The sequence below is a fragment of the Aulonocara stuartgranti genome (assembly GCF_965226115.1).
Source record: "Aulonocara stuartgranti genome assembly, chromosome: 6".
Classification (NCBI taxonomy): domain Eukaryota; kingdom Metazoa; phylum Chordata; class Actinopteri; order Cichliformes; family Cichlidae; genus Aulonocara; species Aulonocara stuartgranti.
Genome location: NC_138944.1, coordinates 30,521,268 through 30,537,394, shown reverse-complemented (window position 1 = coordinate 30,537,394; position 16,127 = coordinate 30,521,268). Strand labels below are relative to the sequence as shown.

The 16,127-nt window shown below is 41.3% G+C and overlaps 1 protein-coding gene across 1 annotated transcript; it reads left to right on the top strand.

The window, feature by feature from the left end:
- The first annotated feature begins 5,091 nt into the window (after positions 1-5,091).
- LOC309707802 (uncharacterized protein) lies at positions 5,092-15,824 on the top strand. The gene is made up of 12 exons (XM_082535345.1): positions 5,092-5,300; positions 5,407-5,598; positions 5,891-6,274; positions 6,622-8,559; positions 8,659-8,747; positions 8,866-8,924; positions 9,518-9,681; positions 11,150-11,315; positions 11,404-11,595; positions 13,526-13,747; positions 15,318-15,477; positions 15,583-15,824. The coding sequence occupies exons 2-12, from the start codon at positions 5,556-5,558 to the stop codon at positions 15,655-15,657; spliced, it is 3,492 nt and encodes a 1,163-aa protein (XP_082391471.1). The 5' UTR covers positions 5,092-5,300; positions 5,407-5,555; the 3' UTR covers positions 15,658-15,824.
- The last annotated feature ends 303 nt before the right edge of the window (positions 15,825-16,127 follow it).

Genomic DNA, 16,127 nt, shown 5'->3' with positions numbered 1-16,127 from the left:
CTGCCTCTTATAACACAAGTGATTTTCCTGTGGTTTGAAATCTTGTGTGATCTCGTGAATTTTGCAAGTCCAGGCTACTAACCACTCTTTCTAGATTATATCATCTCATATTAAAGTGGCTGAATTTCATGCAGATCCTACACAATATAATGATGTTCACCATATAAACAGTTGTTTTGTTTAAATTACAAGTTATAAATGTAACAACCACCCAATTTTATTTTTTGAGTGCTTTATTCAAAGCACACAAGGATTTCAGTTTGGCACCAGTGTTTTCGAGACTCCTTAGCTTTCCACCTGACTCTGCTCTCTCAGGTAAGTAAAAACATTTTTCTTTTTAGACTCGAATTGAATTATTTTTCTTTTTTTTAACTGCTTTCTACATTATACTAAAAACATCAAATATGTTAAGCAAGATATGAGGAATTATGTAGCAAAGAGAAAAAAGATAAATAACTCTAAATATGTCTTATATTTTAGATTCCTCAAAGTAGCCACACTTTGCTTTGTTGACAGCGCTGCAAACCCTTGGTCTTTTGTCAATGAGCATTATGATGTAGCCACCTGAACTGGTTTTCACTTTCACAGGTGTGCCTGGCAGTATACAGCTGACAGCCCTATGAAAAGTGTTAGACTTAATATTATGGCAAGAACCAATCAGCTAAGTGAATAAAAGTGACAGTCCATCATTTCTTGAAGAACTAAAGGTCAGTCAATCTGGAGAATTGGTAAAATTTTCAGTGTGTCCCCAAGTGCAGTCGCAAAACCCATCAAGTGCTATGACAAAACTGGGTCACATAAGTACCACCCAAGGAAAGGATGACCAAGAGTCACCTCTGCTGCACAGGATAAATTCATGTGAGTCTCAGAGATTGTAGTTAGTAACACCTCAGATTAGGGCCCAGATAAATGCCACACAGGGTTCCAGTAACAGACACATCTCTACATCAACTGTTCAGAGTAGACTGCACGAATCAGGTGTTATGGTCAAATAGTTGCTAAGAAACTACTACTAAGGAAAAGCAACAAGTAGAAGAGATTTGTTTGGGCCAAGAAATACAAGGAATGGATATTAAAACCACTGGAAAACTGTGCTTTGTTCTTCTGAGTCCAAATCTGAGATCTTTGGTTCCACCCCTTGTCTTTGTGTGCTTTCCTGGTGACACTGTTGGGGAGTTGAACAGTAGCACACTGAACCAGCATGGGTACCACAGCATCCTGCAGTGACATACCATCCCATTCGGTTTACGTTTAGTTGAACCATCATTTATTTTTCAACACCCAAATACACCTCCAGACTGTGTAAGGGCTGTTTGACCAAGAAGGACTGATGGAGTGGGAACTTGTTGGAAAACCATTTCTGGTGCCTACCTCATCTACAGACTGACTACCTCTCTCCAAAAAAGAGAATGTCAACAGTGTCCAAAGCAGTGATCAAAGCAAAGTGTGTGTGTCACGGTTCTGGGTCCATTGGACCCAGTATTTTGAGTTTATTATGTTTTGGTTTAATTTTGCATCATGGATTATTCTTTATGTTTCTCTGGTACTTTGTGTTTCAGTTATCTTGGTGTTTTGGATTGTTTTCTCATTCTCTTGTTATGATGATGATGATGATGATGATGATGATTATTAGAGTTTCATGTTTCTGTTATCCATGTTTTAGGAATTGTGGTTTCACTTACAGTTCAGTTCCATGTGTCATTTTCTGTCTGTCTCTCTGTGTTGAGTCCGTGTCTCTGAGTTGTGATTCATGTTTCCTGTTTTATTGTGAAAGTCTTTGTCTTATGTTAGTGTGTGCAGCTTTGTTCCCCCTGTCTCATTAGCCCTGATCTCTCCCAGCTGTGTCGCCCTCCTGTTGCCGATTCCCTCGTTACTACCCTGTGTATATAAGCCCTGTGTTTTCCCGTGCTTGGTGTTGCGTTGTACCCTCAGATTATGCCTGTGTGGTTTTTGTGGCAGTGGTTCACGTTCATTGCCATTGCTCAGTTTATGTTTTGTTTTATGCCAGCAATAAAGCTGAGGTTTGAGTTACAGTTCAGTGTCTGAGTCCTGCGCTTGGATCCTCCTCTCCACCTGCCTGCACACAGAGCCCTGACAGTGTGTATTCTGTAGATTCTAAAATATATATTTTTTGTTTACTACATTCAATTCCAATGTGTTCATTCATAGTTCTGAAGCTTTGGTGAGAATCTACAATGTAAATAGTCATGAAAAAAAGAAACTATTAAATGAGAAGGTATGTTCAAACATTTAACTGATAGTGTATATAAAAAATGCTGATGTTATGCAATGGGATTGTGTACTCACATAAAAAAAATTTGATCTCGCATTTGTGTCACAGTGTTCAAAAAACACAGCATGATAGAGCAGGTACCCATGAAACAACCATATTTGGTCCATATTTTCTATCCTTTCTAATGATAAAGGAAGCATGTATGAGGTAAATAGAACTGGTCCTAGCACAGAACCCTGTGGAACTCCATAATTAAACTCAGTGTGTAAAGATAACTCTCCATTTAATAAATATTAATAACTGTAATAAAATATTATGGTCAACAGCATCGACTGCTGCACTGAGGTCTAGCAGCACAAGCACAGAGTCCGCTGCCAGAGGCCACAATGGTCATTGTAATTAACTTTCCAGTGTCCCAATTTACCATCTTATAAAAATGTTTTCTCTCGTTCTGTTGCACATCTCCCCTGACACTCTCCTCTTCGCCTCTCCTGTGCACCCGACCCGATTCTATGCACCCATGTCTCCCTAAACTGGTGTGTTTAAATCTGCAGCAGAAAATATGCACATACAGCCAAGCTATAACTAAGCACTAACAAGCTTTCTAAAAAATGGAATTAATTAAATATTTTTGATTTCACTTTCTGTAGATGCATGTCACATGTGCTGATGATGTATGAGTTTTATTTGGATAATGGCTTAGAGTATGTTTCTGCTTTAACTCAGATGCAGAAGGCTTTTGAAGATGCCTCCTTTGCTCTCAAAGTGGGAAACATGAGCGGTCCATAGCCACCTCCTGTACATGGATGACATCAAGCTGTATGCCAAGAGTGAACGAGACATCGATTCACTGATCCACACCACCAGGATATACAGCAATGACACTGGAATGTCGTTCGGACTGGAGAAGTGTAGTCGGGTAACCAAGTGAAGGAAGGTAGTCAGAACTGAGGGGATATAATTACCAGAAGGCAACATTTCAGACATAGAGCACAGTTACAAGTACCTGGGGATCCCACAGGCAAATGGGAACCATGAAGAGGCCGCTAGAAAGGCTGCAACCACCAAGTACCTGCAGAGGATTAGGCAAGTCCTGAGGAGTCAGTTGAACGGTAAGAACAAGATCCAGGCTATGAATATCTACACCCTGCCTGTGATCAGGTACCGTGCTGGGATAATAAGCTGGTCAAAGGAGCAGATAGAAGCCACTTAAGCCAAGGAAGTTCCTTACCACGCATAGAGGGTTTCCCCCCAAGTCGGGCAACCTGAGGCTGTATGCTAAGCAGAAGGAGGGAGGCCGGGGACTGGTGAGTCTCAGTACCACAGTCCAGGGTGAGACAACGAAAATCCACGAATACATCAGGAAGATGGCCCCAACCGACCGCGTGCTCAGTGATTACCTCAGCCGGCAGAAACCCAAGAAAGAGGAGGAAGAGGAGGAACCATCATGGAAGGACAGGCATGGTACCACCGGCAGATAGAGGAAGTGTCTGACATCCAGAAGTCCTACCAGTGGCTGGACAAAGCTGGACTGAAAGACAGCACAGAGGCACTAATCATAGCAGCACAGGAACAAGCTCTGAGCACAAGATTAATCGAGGCTGGGGTCTATCACGCATGCATACATGGAACGCAACAACTAAGTAGCTGGCATAGTATACACAAACATCTGTGCCGAGTATGGACCTGAAGTCCCAAGGTCAAAATAGGAGACTCCTCCTAGGGTGGTTAAGAATGGCCGAGCTAAGATCCTCTGGGATTTCCAGATACAGACAAAATAGTGGTGGCTAACCAACTGGACATAGTGGTAGACAAACAGAAGAAGACGGCCGTAGTGATAGATGTAGCGATACCGAATGAAAGTAATATCAGGAATAAGGAACACAAGAAGTTAGAGAAGTACCAAGGGCTCAGAGAAGAAGCTTGAGAAGATGTGCAGGGTGAAGGTGACGGTGGTCCCCATGGTAATCGGAACACTAGCTGCAGTGACTCCCAAGCTAGGCGAGTGGCTCCAGCAGATCCCAGGAACAACATCCGAGTTCTCTGTCCAGAAGAATGCAGTCCTAGGAACAGCAAAGATACTGCGCAGCACCCTCAAGCTCCCAGAATATATATATTTGCTTGTTTAAGGTCTCCCTGGAAAACATATACTGTCATTTATAAAATGTGTGAATATGAAAGAAGGATAATGATAGTACCAAGATTGAAAATGTATTTTCATATTAATTTGAAATTTGCTTCATCAAACAATCCTTTATTGGCAGCAATCACAGCCTTGCAGACTTTCATTCAGATGGTCTGACTGATTTAAACGAGATGTTTCTCTTTTTTGTTTGTTTTTTATTATTTCTCTCCAGTGACATCACGTGCTTACTGGGATTCTCTCTATGAAACTGTATTTCTTTACCTTACACTTTAAAGTGCTTTGACGTGGTTATTGTTGTTGGCATTATATGAATAAAACAAAACTGTGTCCTGTGTGATTGTTATTGTTTTTGATTGTTTGTTTTTAAATGTGTGGAAATTTCTCCTGTACAATGTGGTTCTGATTTTCGGGTCACCATCTTGTAGAAAGCAACCGTTTCTTCACAAGTCAGTCCATGGGGGTGTCATGGTGTTATAAAATAGGGGAGGAAGCTAATGTGTTTACAGATCTTACACGTTCTGATTACAAAGACACCTCCAAAGTTCATTTTCTCCCACATGTTTAAGAAATGATGTCATCCGCTTTCCCGGTATATTTTCATTTGTTCTGCATTTCCTAAACTTTTTTTGAACCTATAGACTTAAAACCTGTTTACGTGTTCGTAGCATTCATTTTTAGTCTTTCGAGCACTCCTAGTGGGGCGTAAGTATAAAAGCTCTAATGAACTGCTCCCTCTCATGCCTCCATGCCGCCTGCGGTAATTTTCCTGTGTAGACTTTACGCACTGGATTCCTTCCTCTCATCTCTGAAATGTCGTGTGGAACAGCCTGGAGGCGGCGTAAAACCTTCCCATCCGCAAGCCTCTGTCCATTCTGCAGTACAGGACAGGCTGCCTCTCACACACACGTGTGTTTAATTTAGGTGAGTGTACGGCGCTGTGCCCCTGACAGCGCAGCGGTTTCCGTTACAAGGAAATGATGGAGGAGGAAAGTTTCTGACGCCTCTCTGCTCTCTCTCTCTCTCTCAGGGACAGTCCACAGGAAAGACTGGATCTCATTAATCATTTGCGCAGTTTGCTCGTCCTCCTCGTAACATGTACATGTTGTCAGTGTAAAAAAAACTGCATGTGTTTTGGATTAAAAGGGTGTTCTACACTGAAATGTCTCACCATTGGAAATGCAGCTCCACGCCTGTCTGTTGCTTTTTATCGTCACAACAGGTAAGAACGCCCGCCCGCCGCTGACATGTTAGATGTTATTGTGCTATTTGCTATTCTTTTGTCTTTAAATTAGGCTAAATCAAAGTGATATGCACACTGTCGGTATGGAATAGCGTTTTGTTCTCGGATCAACCTCAATATTATTGGGGTTAGTCAATGGAAATAAGATGTTCTGTAAGCTCTGAAATTCTCTGTTTAAATTATCCTTTTGGTTGTACTTCCCTCAGCTTATTCCCACAAATGCAGTTTGAGATGTAAAAGTCTAACAAGGTTTTTCTCTTTCTCTTCTCAGATAAAGCGTTGGCCTCTTCATATCATCACTGTGGTGGAAATGTCAGCTTGGACCAAAAGTCTTCTGGTCACATCAATCTCACTTTGGCTGGACTGTTTACTAACAGCAGCAGTCTCGACCTCATGATTCTGCAGTCTAACAAAACCTCACAGGTTTCAGTTTGCACTTGGGTGATAGATATCCCTTTGGGAAGGCAGGTACTCTTAAAGTTAGTATGGTTGGAAAATGGTTCAAGTATATCGGTGCGCTGTGTCTGGAAGGAAGAAGATCGAGCCTTGGTCAGCGGGGGCGAGGCTCTGCTGTCTGGTTGTGACAAGAACAAAGCCGCCCTCACTTGGACAGGAGCAGGACGTTCTTTAAATGCAGTTCAGCTGGCTTATTATGGTGAGAAAACATTCCTACAATAACCAGCCACTGCTTAGTCCTATCACGAGAATCATAATGACATTTATTTCTGGTATTTTTAGAGCTGTTTCTGCCTCCTGATGTTCTCAGTGAATACATGAAATATATTCATGATTTACAGTAGGAGTCAGGTTGAGCAGTATATAACTTAACATGCTGTGAAAATGTGTTGTTCCAACTGTGCCGTGAGCTGGGAATCTGTCGGAAAGATCTTATCTCCCTCTGTGGTGTTACACAGAGCAATGTTATGTTGTTGTGATTTCCACTCTGTCTCTTCTCACCCTGTCTCTCTCTCTCTGTTATTGTGTTTGTTCCTGGTTTTCCAGTCCAGGAAGATGAGAGGAATTCCTCGGAGGACCACTCAACCCAACATCCAGACCTAGACCCCACTCAATGGTTTCCAACAGGAACCAGCTTTACAAATAGTCCTCCTGTTGATCAAGAAGTGACGAGAGGCATGAAGGAGGGCAGAGATCACACCTACGATGGTCTGGAGAGGAGTTTTGCACCTCTGTCTGTGTCTAGTGCCTCCTCTCTGGATCAAGGACTGCTGAACCCCACCTCACCCCAGCAGGGACTCCCTGTCGCTGGGAGAAGTGATAGGGAAACTCTCCCTCTTCCTGAGGAAAAACCAAACAATGGAGCGGAAACATCTGGAGCTGCTCACCTCACCGATGGGCCCATGGCTGCCAGAAATACAACACACCCATATTTTCAGCATGGACTCAGTGCAGGCCCCAATACAAGCACACCCTCAAACCCGACTGAAAAAAGCCTTCAAACTCTGATGGCATTGACAGAGGAAACAGCCAGTAGTTCAGCTCTCATGCTTGACAAAGCTATACAAGATACATCCGTTCAGACATCTAAAAACACAGGCAAAGATGTTGCCACACAAATGGATCAAAGAGTGTCCAGCGCCAGCGTTCCTCTCCGTACTTCTGCTCCAGCTGAGCTATCTTCCTCCAGGACAGGTCATACAGGCATAACCGCACATGGTGTGGGTGTTAGTGGGACATCTGGAGATGAACAGCCTCATTCCTGGAGGAGCCAGAGAAGCACAGACAGACATAATTCTGACCTGACCTTTGCTGTCACTTCTGACCCTTTAAAATCCTCCATCAAAACACTGCAGGATGACTTCAGTGCACAAACCCACACTGAACCCACTGCATCATCATCATCATCTTCAGAAGTTTACAGCGGCACTCATTCATTCAACACCCACTTCACAGAGCTCAACAACGTTGTTAGCACTGTGGAGGCTGATCCAGTTCATCCAAACATAAGTCAAATTAACTCATTTGTATCTGTTGCTGCTGCTCAGACTGTCACATCTGAGTTGCCTGATAAGTTTGAACAAACTGAGATGACGCTCCCATCTTCCTCAAGGAGTCTAACAGACTCTCCTCAAAGCACAGAGAGCCCCACACATTCTGCTTACACGTCATCTTTATTTACACAGACAGACAAAGAGACACAAACGGCAGTAGAAAGTGCACGTGGAAATATCATTGATGCGCACCCGACTAGAAACACTATCCCTTCCCCACCTGGTATTACCAAGGCTTACAGTTGGACTTCAGGGTTCACCGATTCTTCTTCTACACCCGGGGCAGCGCTGACCGTGGGAGGTGTAACCCAAAACTCAGCCATCACAGGAACCACTGGAGTGACATACACTCTGCATCCTGCTCACACACTCCTACGTGATGACTCGCCCACAGATTCTACTGCTGTTGCTGTTTCATCTTCCACCACATCCACAGAGTCCTCTACAGCTTTGTACACACTCCACACACACAGTACATTTCCTGATAGTTCACACCCTGCTTTAACCTCGTCTGTGTCTCAGACCACGGACCACACAGTCAGCAAAGCCACGCCTTCACCTCCACAAATGTCACCTCCTACACACAATCACCCGCCTCCTCAGACTTCTACTAATATGTCACCAACACATAACCAATCCCAACCCCTAATTATTACTACTACTGCACATACTCCTCTCCTTTCTACTGTAACATTAGATTATGGACATGGAGCTGGAGAAGAACAAGTAGAAAAGTATAAGTTCTGGCAGTGGTCTTCCAGCAGCACGACCACACACACTCCCACATCTGGACTACCACAGCAACCTCCACAGCAGACAACCATGCATCCCAGCCAGGAGCCCTCTTCTGCTTTAACCTCCACACCTGCTCGAAGCTCCACAAACAGTCCCAAGTTCTACATCGTGCCAGATCAGCCTGCTGCCATCAGAGGTACTTCCCAAACACCACTGAAGTGTTTTACGTTTAGGTAAATATCCTGATTATATATCCAGAAGTCCTGAAATTAGTTTATTTACTTGTTCTGTCCAGTGGAGTCAGTTGAGCTGCTGCTGCAGATAGTTGTAGAAGAGCCCATGTTGGCTTCAAATGTCAATTTGGAGAACGACACTACTACCTGGGTGAGGGATTGTACAGTAACACACACTGGCACAAAAAAGCAGAAATAATCAAATAATTAAGTATTTTTGACTTCAGCTGAGTAGTTTTTACAGAGTTCTCAATTAAGGTTTCTTTCAGATGAAGCCATACCTACAGAAAGCCCCGGGGTTCAGCCGGCTGCTGGGAGTCTGGAGCAGGTGAGGTGGTGCAGACAAGCTGAAAATGAAAGGCACCTCCAGGCTCTTTCTAGATTTCAATTAGCTCCACCTTGTCTCTCAATATGCACTGTCCATTTCTCAGTTGTGTGTGTTTCCTATCCCAGGTTATGGGACGTTAAATACATCATTTCTGCTAGGGGAAGATATAAACTCTCAGACATAAGTAAACACAATTAAAACACCACAAAAATCCACCAGAGTTAAACATCATTAGGGGAAAAAATGTGAAAAAAACATAAAAAATTCTTCATCATCCTTCTGCATTTTTCTCCCCTTTCTTAAGTATTAACTTTTTTTTTTTTTTTTTTTTTTACCCATGCAGCTAATGGGACTTTGGAAACTAAAGTCAGTGTCCATTAAATTATGTAATGGTCTCTAACCTCTATGTTGCTTTCCCGACATTAATTTTATTAGCCATCCCTCAGTTTGTCAACAGGGCTCAGATAATTTCCCAACTGGAATGTTTTGATCTAACTAAAGCACAGTGGAAATTGTAATTGGGTTATGCTTTGGGATCGGTCACAGAAAGTTGCGTAAAAGGAGGTAAATCTCCAGTTCTGTTTTTGTTCCAGTGGCCGTGCAGTGCAGAGCCTGCTGGAGTTCAAAACCAGCAGAGCTTTGGAGTGGCTCAGCATAACAGAACCCACATCACTGCTGGAGCGTACTGGACTAGCCCAGGCTGTTCGCAACAAGAGGACATTCAGGACTTCCAGGATCACCAACATCACAGTCGGAGGTAAGCCCGTGTTCAGGTGCCGGTCTGCAGGCAGCTGACTGAAGCCCTGGTGGCTGAGCAGTTTGGGAGGAGTCTGGTTGCCTTTTCATGCACATTGTTCTTAATATCTTTCCGTTCATTTCCTGTCATCTTTCTGCAGAAGACTGGGTGTTTGTGTTTGTCATCAATGTCAAAAATTGACACCAAGATGTCCTGAGTTTCTTCATTAACCTGAGAGAAAGTTCCTTTTTTTTTTTTTTTTTTTTTTTTTTTAACGTCTTAATTCAATTAACCCAGATACAGGAAAACTGATGTAAACATCGTAACTCAGTTAGCCTGACTCAGTTAAGCTCAAAATCTAATTATGAAAAATCTAATTATTCTACCTGGCTTGGTCTAACAAACTTTTTCTTCTTTACTATAGCGTGGAGTCATTTTATTTGTTTCCATTTTAATGTTTGGCATCAGAAAAAATCTAAAATGCAGAAGTGCTGCAGTGTAGTTTAAATAGTCATTTGGTAAAAAACGCAGTAGGTTCAGTGATTCATTTTTGTACTGCAAGCTTGTTAGAGGCATAACATGTGAGGAGAGCACATGCTACAGACATCTTCACCAGAAAAGCAAGAGTGATGTCATGTAGCTTTAAGATGAGAATTATTCTAAAAGTGGGGAAACTTTATAATACATTTTTTATATTTCTCCAGGTGATAAAGTAAAACCTTTAAGATACTGAAAATGTGGCCGGTTCATTTCCATTTTCAGGGGATGCTCAGCCATCAAAACTCATGTCATGAAGCACTTGATGCGCATTTCTTGTGCTGATGTTAATGCCAGAGGAAGTTTGGAGTCGGAGTGTTGGTGACTTTTACACACTATGTACCTCACCACTTTGTGACTTTATGTGATCGGTTACTTTGGTGACTGTTACAACTACCTGGTGTGGAGATCCCTTTTAAATGGTGGAAATCTTGGACGGAAGAGATTTGACAAATTGAATTATTGCAATGAAACCATCCTTGCAATAACAGTCCAACACTTGAATTCAGTTAACTCTTTAGAAAGACACATTTTTTTCACAACTCAGTCCAGGGCCACACCTGTGGTCACAGGACTGAAAACACCTGAGCTCAAAGATCAAGCGATGTAACCTTTTGTCCATACAGTGCACATACTTGTAACAATTTTTGAAATACGGATTACTGTTTAGACCAAATAAGAAACATTATCAGCTGGTTAATGGAGAACCTAATCAACAATTGTTAAGTTAAGTCTCAAGTATCTCAAGTACAACTGAAAATTCAGCCTTGTGACACATTAGCTTAATGTGTAATTGCATGATATTCACGTGACTACTAAAAACTTCAGTGCCTGTCTGATTTTTGGATGCATATATCATTACAATGAGATCACTTTATGATAAGAAAATTAAAAAAAATGGCACCACCTTTATTATTTTCTTTAATTCTTTTTAAACATGCCTTCCCCTCAGGTCTGCAGGGCGACATCTGTGACTGGTTGCTGCAGTGCTCTGCAGGATATAAGTGTGTTTCCCAGCCTGGCACTGCCAACTACAGCTGTTCCTCAGTCTGCCACTTTGACTACTGCCACCATCACGGCATCTGCACACACCATCCACACCAGCTTCCAGTTTGCCGGTAAGAACGTTAAAAGGAAAAGCAAATCTTTTTGTTCACCCAGGCATATTTTGTTTGCATGTGTAAATGACTTGTATTTGGGCATTAGCTGCCTTGCAGGTGACGATTTCTGGTTCATGGGTGAGAGGTGCGATGTCAGGATGACCCGCGCACGTCTCATTGGTGCGTGCCTTGCCATCTTACTCATCATAGTGACAGTGATCATCATTTTGGCGTTTGTGGCAGTGCGACGCTATCGAGCAATTCTGATTCAGGCCAAAGTAGACCAGACTCGCAGCAGGTAGGAAAAGGCTTTTATTAAGACGCACCTACAGTTCAGGCGTATGCATATTTTGTTAATTATACAATTTTTCTAATTTTGCCTTTCTGCACCACCACAGTGGATTTTTTTTATTATTATATTTATATATTATATATTAATAAAAACTGAAAGATTGCTCTTCAGTCACATCTTGTTTGCTTTTAGATCCATTGTGGTTTTTACTGCAAAGGTTACATTTTTTTTTGGACGATAAGTACTTCCATAAACCTTAAAATTTATAGTAAAAACGTGCATATTTGTGACGTACAGTAAATCGCAGTAGTCACAATAGGTGAAAGTATTCTGTTGTGATCCATGAGAGAAAAACCAGAGACTGACATAAACGCACATGCTCTTCAGTAACTGTAAACACTCATTGCCACTAGGTGGCACAGTCTAGCTGACAACGCACATACTAAGGATGAAGGTGGAACTGGATTGCTGGCTCAATCTGAATGTCTAACCTCCACATATGCTGACAGCTGAGCACACAGACACAGTCATTGATACTGTGACATGTTTCATTAGGGTGCTGGGCCAGGAGATGAGGAAACCTATTAGTTGTTCCTGAATGGAAATGCCTCCTACACAACTAATATTAGAGGTGTATGCATGGTAATATTAGTAAATCCAGCATAAATGCAATCTCAATTCTGTGTACTTTCTTTTCATATTAATGTTTGTTTTTAAACCTCGGGTGTTCCTCCAAGTGTAGTCTGGAAAAAATGACCTTGTGGTTTTGGATGGTTCTAATATGATGGCGTGCAGAGACTTGGATTCAGCTTCATGAAAGTCTACCTACAAGGATTCTTGTGTCGAAGCACTTTTCATTTGAACCTTAATAACAAACTGAGACTGCAAGAGGCAAAAGCATATTGATCTTAATCAAGATACTGTTTGTTTGACTGAATATTGAGCATGTACAAAGACAAAGATCAGACAGGAAGTAATAAGTCTGAAGCTAAGCCTTAAGTCCAGTATGTCTAGAGTAGGAAATGTGTGTTTTCCAGGAAATTGGGGCCTCTTTGGAGTCATCTTTTTAAACATCCCAAGTAGCTGATGATTGCCCGAGTTTAGAGAAACTTTGCAAAGCATATAATTTAGCACAGGAAAATATTTTAAAATTAGCCTAAAATAAGTTATTCCAGAGGATTTTTATACAAATAATGGGGAGGATTTACCTTTTATAACTTTATACATCTTAGAGCAGTAATCTCCTGCCAGTATACACAAACCCTGGTTGTAAACTAGAGTTCATTACAAAACTGCTGACAACTACTGGTTTCAGGGCAATGGCTGGGTTTTAAAGGTGTTTATAAGTGGAACTTATGCTATTAAAATAACTTGGAAAAATCACCTGTGCCCATTAAATGGGGATTAAGCGGTATAGTTTTATATTGTTCTTGATCTGCAATGTTTTAAACAAATCTGTTAATGTTTCTTCTTACCTGTTGATCTATTTCTGGTAAATGGAAAGTTATTCACTGGCAAGGGGCAGTCATGTGTCACTGTGACACATCAGTTCATTCATGAAACATAACATCATCTGTATGAGCGGGGTCATCTCCGACCTTTCTGTTGTCATAGGAGTTCTTTGTTCCTTGGTGAAACTGAGCAGCTTTGTGAAGAGCTTTTAAGAAGAAACTCTTTTTAGGGGTAAAATAAGAGCTTCTATGAATGCCACAGAGATAAGGTTCAAGTTATGACCCCACATTGTAAAAGGGCTGTCTCCCATCGACTAGGTTGATTTTTTTTTTTTCCTTCTTGAAATTTTGTTCATGTGAAACGTTTAAAGCTGGCACACAATTGTTTAAAAAAAAAAAAAAAAAAGAGGAAAACCCAGATTGCAAAGAGAAGCAACAACAACAAGCATTGTACCCTGTGACCTCTCACGATTTTGTTTGCGCAGCTATCGCAGATTCAACCACTTTGATGAGCTGTCAGGTCGCTTCTGGTTGCGCTCGTGGGCGGGATCAGCAGACTCATTGGACAATCCTGCCTTCACACGCTCCGATGAGTTGCTGCATCTGCGAGCGCTTGACCGCCCCTGCTGTTACCACGACGACACGCTGTCACTGGCTTCCACCTGCCCCAGCCACGGAACACGAATCAACACAATCTACCCCCACAGGTATATACAACACACACACACACACACACACACACACACACACACACACACACACACACACACACACACACACACAGTGTTCATTGTCTGACAGTGAGTTGTGTGTTCCAAAATGTGGGAGAGTTTTCAGTGAAAAGCTTCTGTTCTCACCAATGCCACTCTTGAAGCTTAAAAACAAGCTTGGTTCACAGTTATCAGTGATGGTCACTGTGGTCACCTTGGAATATTTACATGTTTTAAAGCCAGTAAAGCTAAAACTGTTTCTTACTGACATATAATTTTTTTTTTTTTTTTTTTTTTTTGTATTGACAGCATATGGAATATAAGGAATTCTATATTCGGATTCTAAATCCCATGTTACTTTGGACCCTAAGGTCAAACTTTCATAAAATGTATTTTATCTTAAAACTGCTTAAAATTCTTCTGCCTGTGTTTGCATTGGCAGCATTTAGGAAATTATCCTGGTACATGGAGATTGTAAATCTCACATCATAGCTTGCATCCAAATATCATGTAACATTTGACCTCTGACTTCCCTTTTACATTTCAAATCTGCCTTTCTTTCAGTCTTACCCCAAAATGTGTTATAGCTTTAAAGAAATCGTTGTCAAGAGAATGAGCTGCCTAGTAAGAAATACACTGTAATAAAATATTATATAATCGGCTCAAGTTATTCATGTCCCAGTCACTCTCCAAATGCTCCAGAATGGCATCAACAGCATATATCCAGGTCAGGTGGGGAATATCAGACTCTAGTAGCCCGATAAATCAATTATTAAAATAAGAAGAAGAAATTGAAACTAATAAATCACCCACCATATAGATGTTTTGGAGAGGGGACAATCTATTTTTGTAGTGGACATGTTGTTGTTTTTTAAGGCTGTAAAGCTGGCCATTTGAACATGGATGGGAGTCTGTGGACATTGACTCGCTTTTGGAGCCAGCCTCAAGTTGCCATTAGAGAGCATGCAGTATTTGGCACTTCAGCAGAAGTCGCAAATACCTTCTGTTCGCCACCTCTGCATCTCACTAATACATGGTAGTTTCAATAAAATGTCAGATTTTGATTCATAAGCACAGAGTCCAAATTTCTAGTCAGTTCCTGGAGAGTTAATGTTGAAATGGAGTTTCTAATTAAACTCTGAGGCATTAGCGTGAGCTCTAAATGTGTGTGAGGTGCTTTTAATTGCCAGTGCCCACAGCAGCTAACGCTAATGAATGTATCATGTGCAGCAGAGGTTTCTCCAAGAAGTAGGATGTTAGGGCATCAGTGGACTGGGCCTCCAAAATAATCCAAACTAAACTCACTTCATATAGTTTGGAATAAGTTGAACTGGATAGGAAATGAAATGAACTATCCATAATTAACTGCAGGACTTAACACAACATAATAATTTGTACATAAATGCAAAATACACTTGAGTCTAGTTTAAATGTTAATAAGTAATCTCTCTAAAAACCCACTCATTCAAAGATTTCACTACTCACTTCCCTAACTGTTGCTTAAAATAGCTACTAATTTGAGCTTGAAGTGATTAAATAATGTAAATAATCCTTTTGCATCCTGTAGTTCCCAGTATGGATGGAGGGGGAGTGAGATGAGCATGGGGGATGGTGTGCTGGACTCGGGTAAGGCCAGTGACCTTTCAGTGTGTAGCTGGCCAGTGGAACCCATTCACTGGACTCCATTTCCACTTCTGCAGCAACTGGCTTCTCACAGGACACCCACAGTGAGTGTGTGACTGTACATGTGGTTTCCATGAGAGTTTCGGTAAGATACAAATGTCTGCGTGGTTTCACAGTTTGAATGATGCGATGTTTCTCTATGAAACCAGGTCAGGGTGTCACGACCACGGTCCTACTGTGAAGGCATGGAGCTTGTAGACATGGGGAAGAGCTGGACTGCTTGACTTGCATATGGAGGATTCAATCTGTTCTGACACTGGTTTTTACAGTTTATTAATGCATTGTAAAGTTAAAATATTTGTGTTTTGTTAATAATAATAAAAAAGTAAGGCAGTAAATGTATAAATGTGTACACCTTTCTTTGAAAGATTAAATCTGTTTCTGATGCTGAGATGTTAACTGCATGTCTGTCATGTGTGGTACAAGGTCTTGGAAAATGTTCTACTGTTACTCAGGGCATCAATATATTGTATTTACTTTTGGAATTAAAGCCATCAAAGGATATTTATACTCTACTTACTTTCAATAACAACTGAAGACTTTACACTTACGAATACAATAATAAGATAAAAACACAAAGATGTTCTCACATTTTAGTACAGGCTAATTGATTTAAGTACTAGCTGAAATATTTTTAGTTACCACCCCTGCTTCCAAGGAGCAGGACTTTTTTGTAATTTTTCCAAGTGGTCCT

Excerpts from the sequence above, each read along its gene's own strand:
- LOC309707802 (XM_082535345.1), top strand. The coding sequence starts at position 5,556 with ATGCAGCTCCACGCCTGTCTGTTGCTTTTTATCGTCACAACAG. Across the intron at positions 8,560-8,658 it reads TCAGCCTGCTGCCATCAGAG|TGGAGTCAGTTGAGCTGCTG; the intron begins GTACTTCCCAAA and ends TGTTCTGTCCAG. Across the intron at positions 8,748-8,865 it reads AGAACGACACTACTACCTGG|ATGAAGCCATACCTACAGAA; the intron begins GTGAGGGATTGT and ends GGTTTCTTTCAG.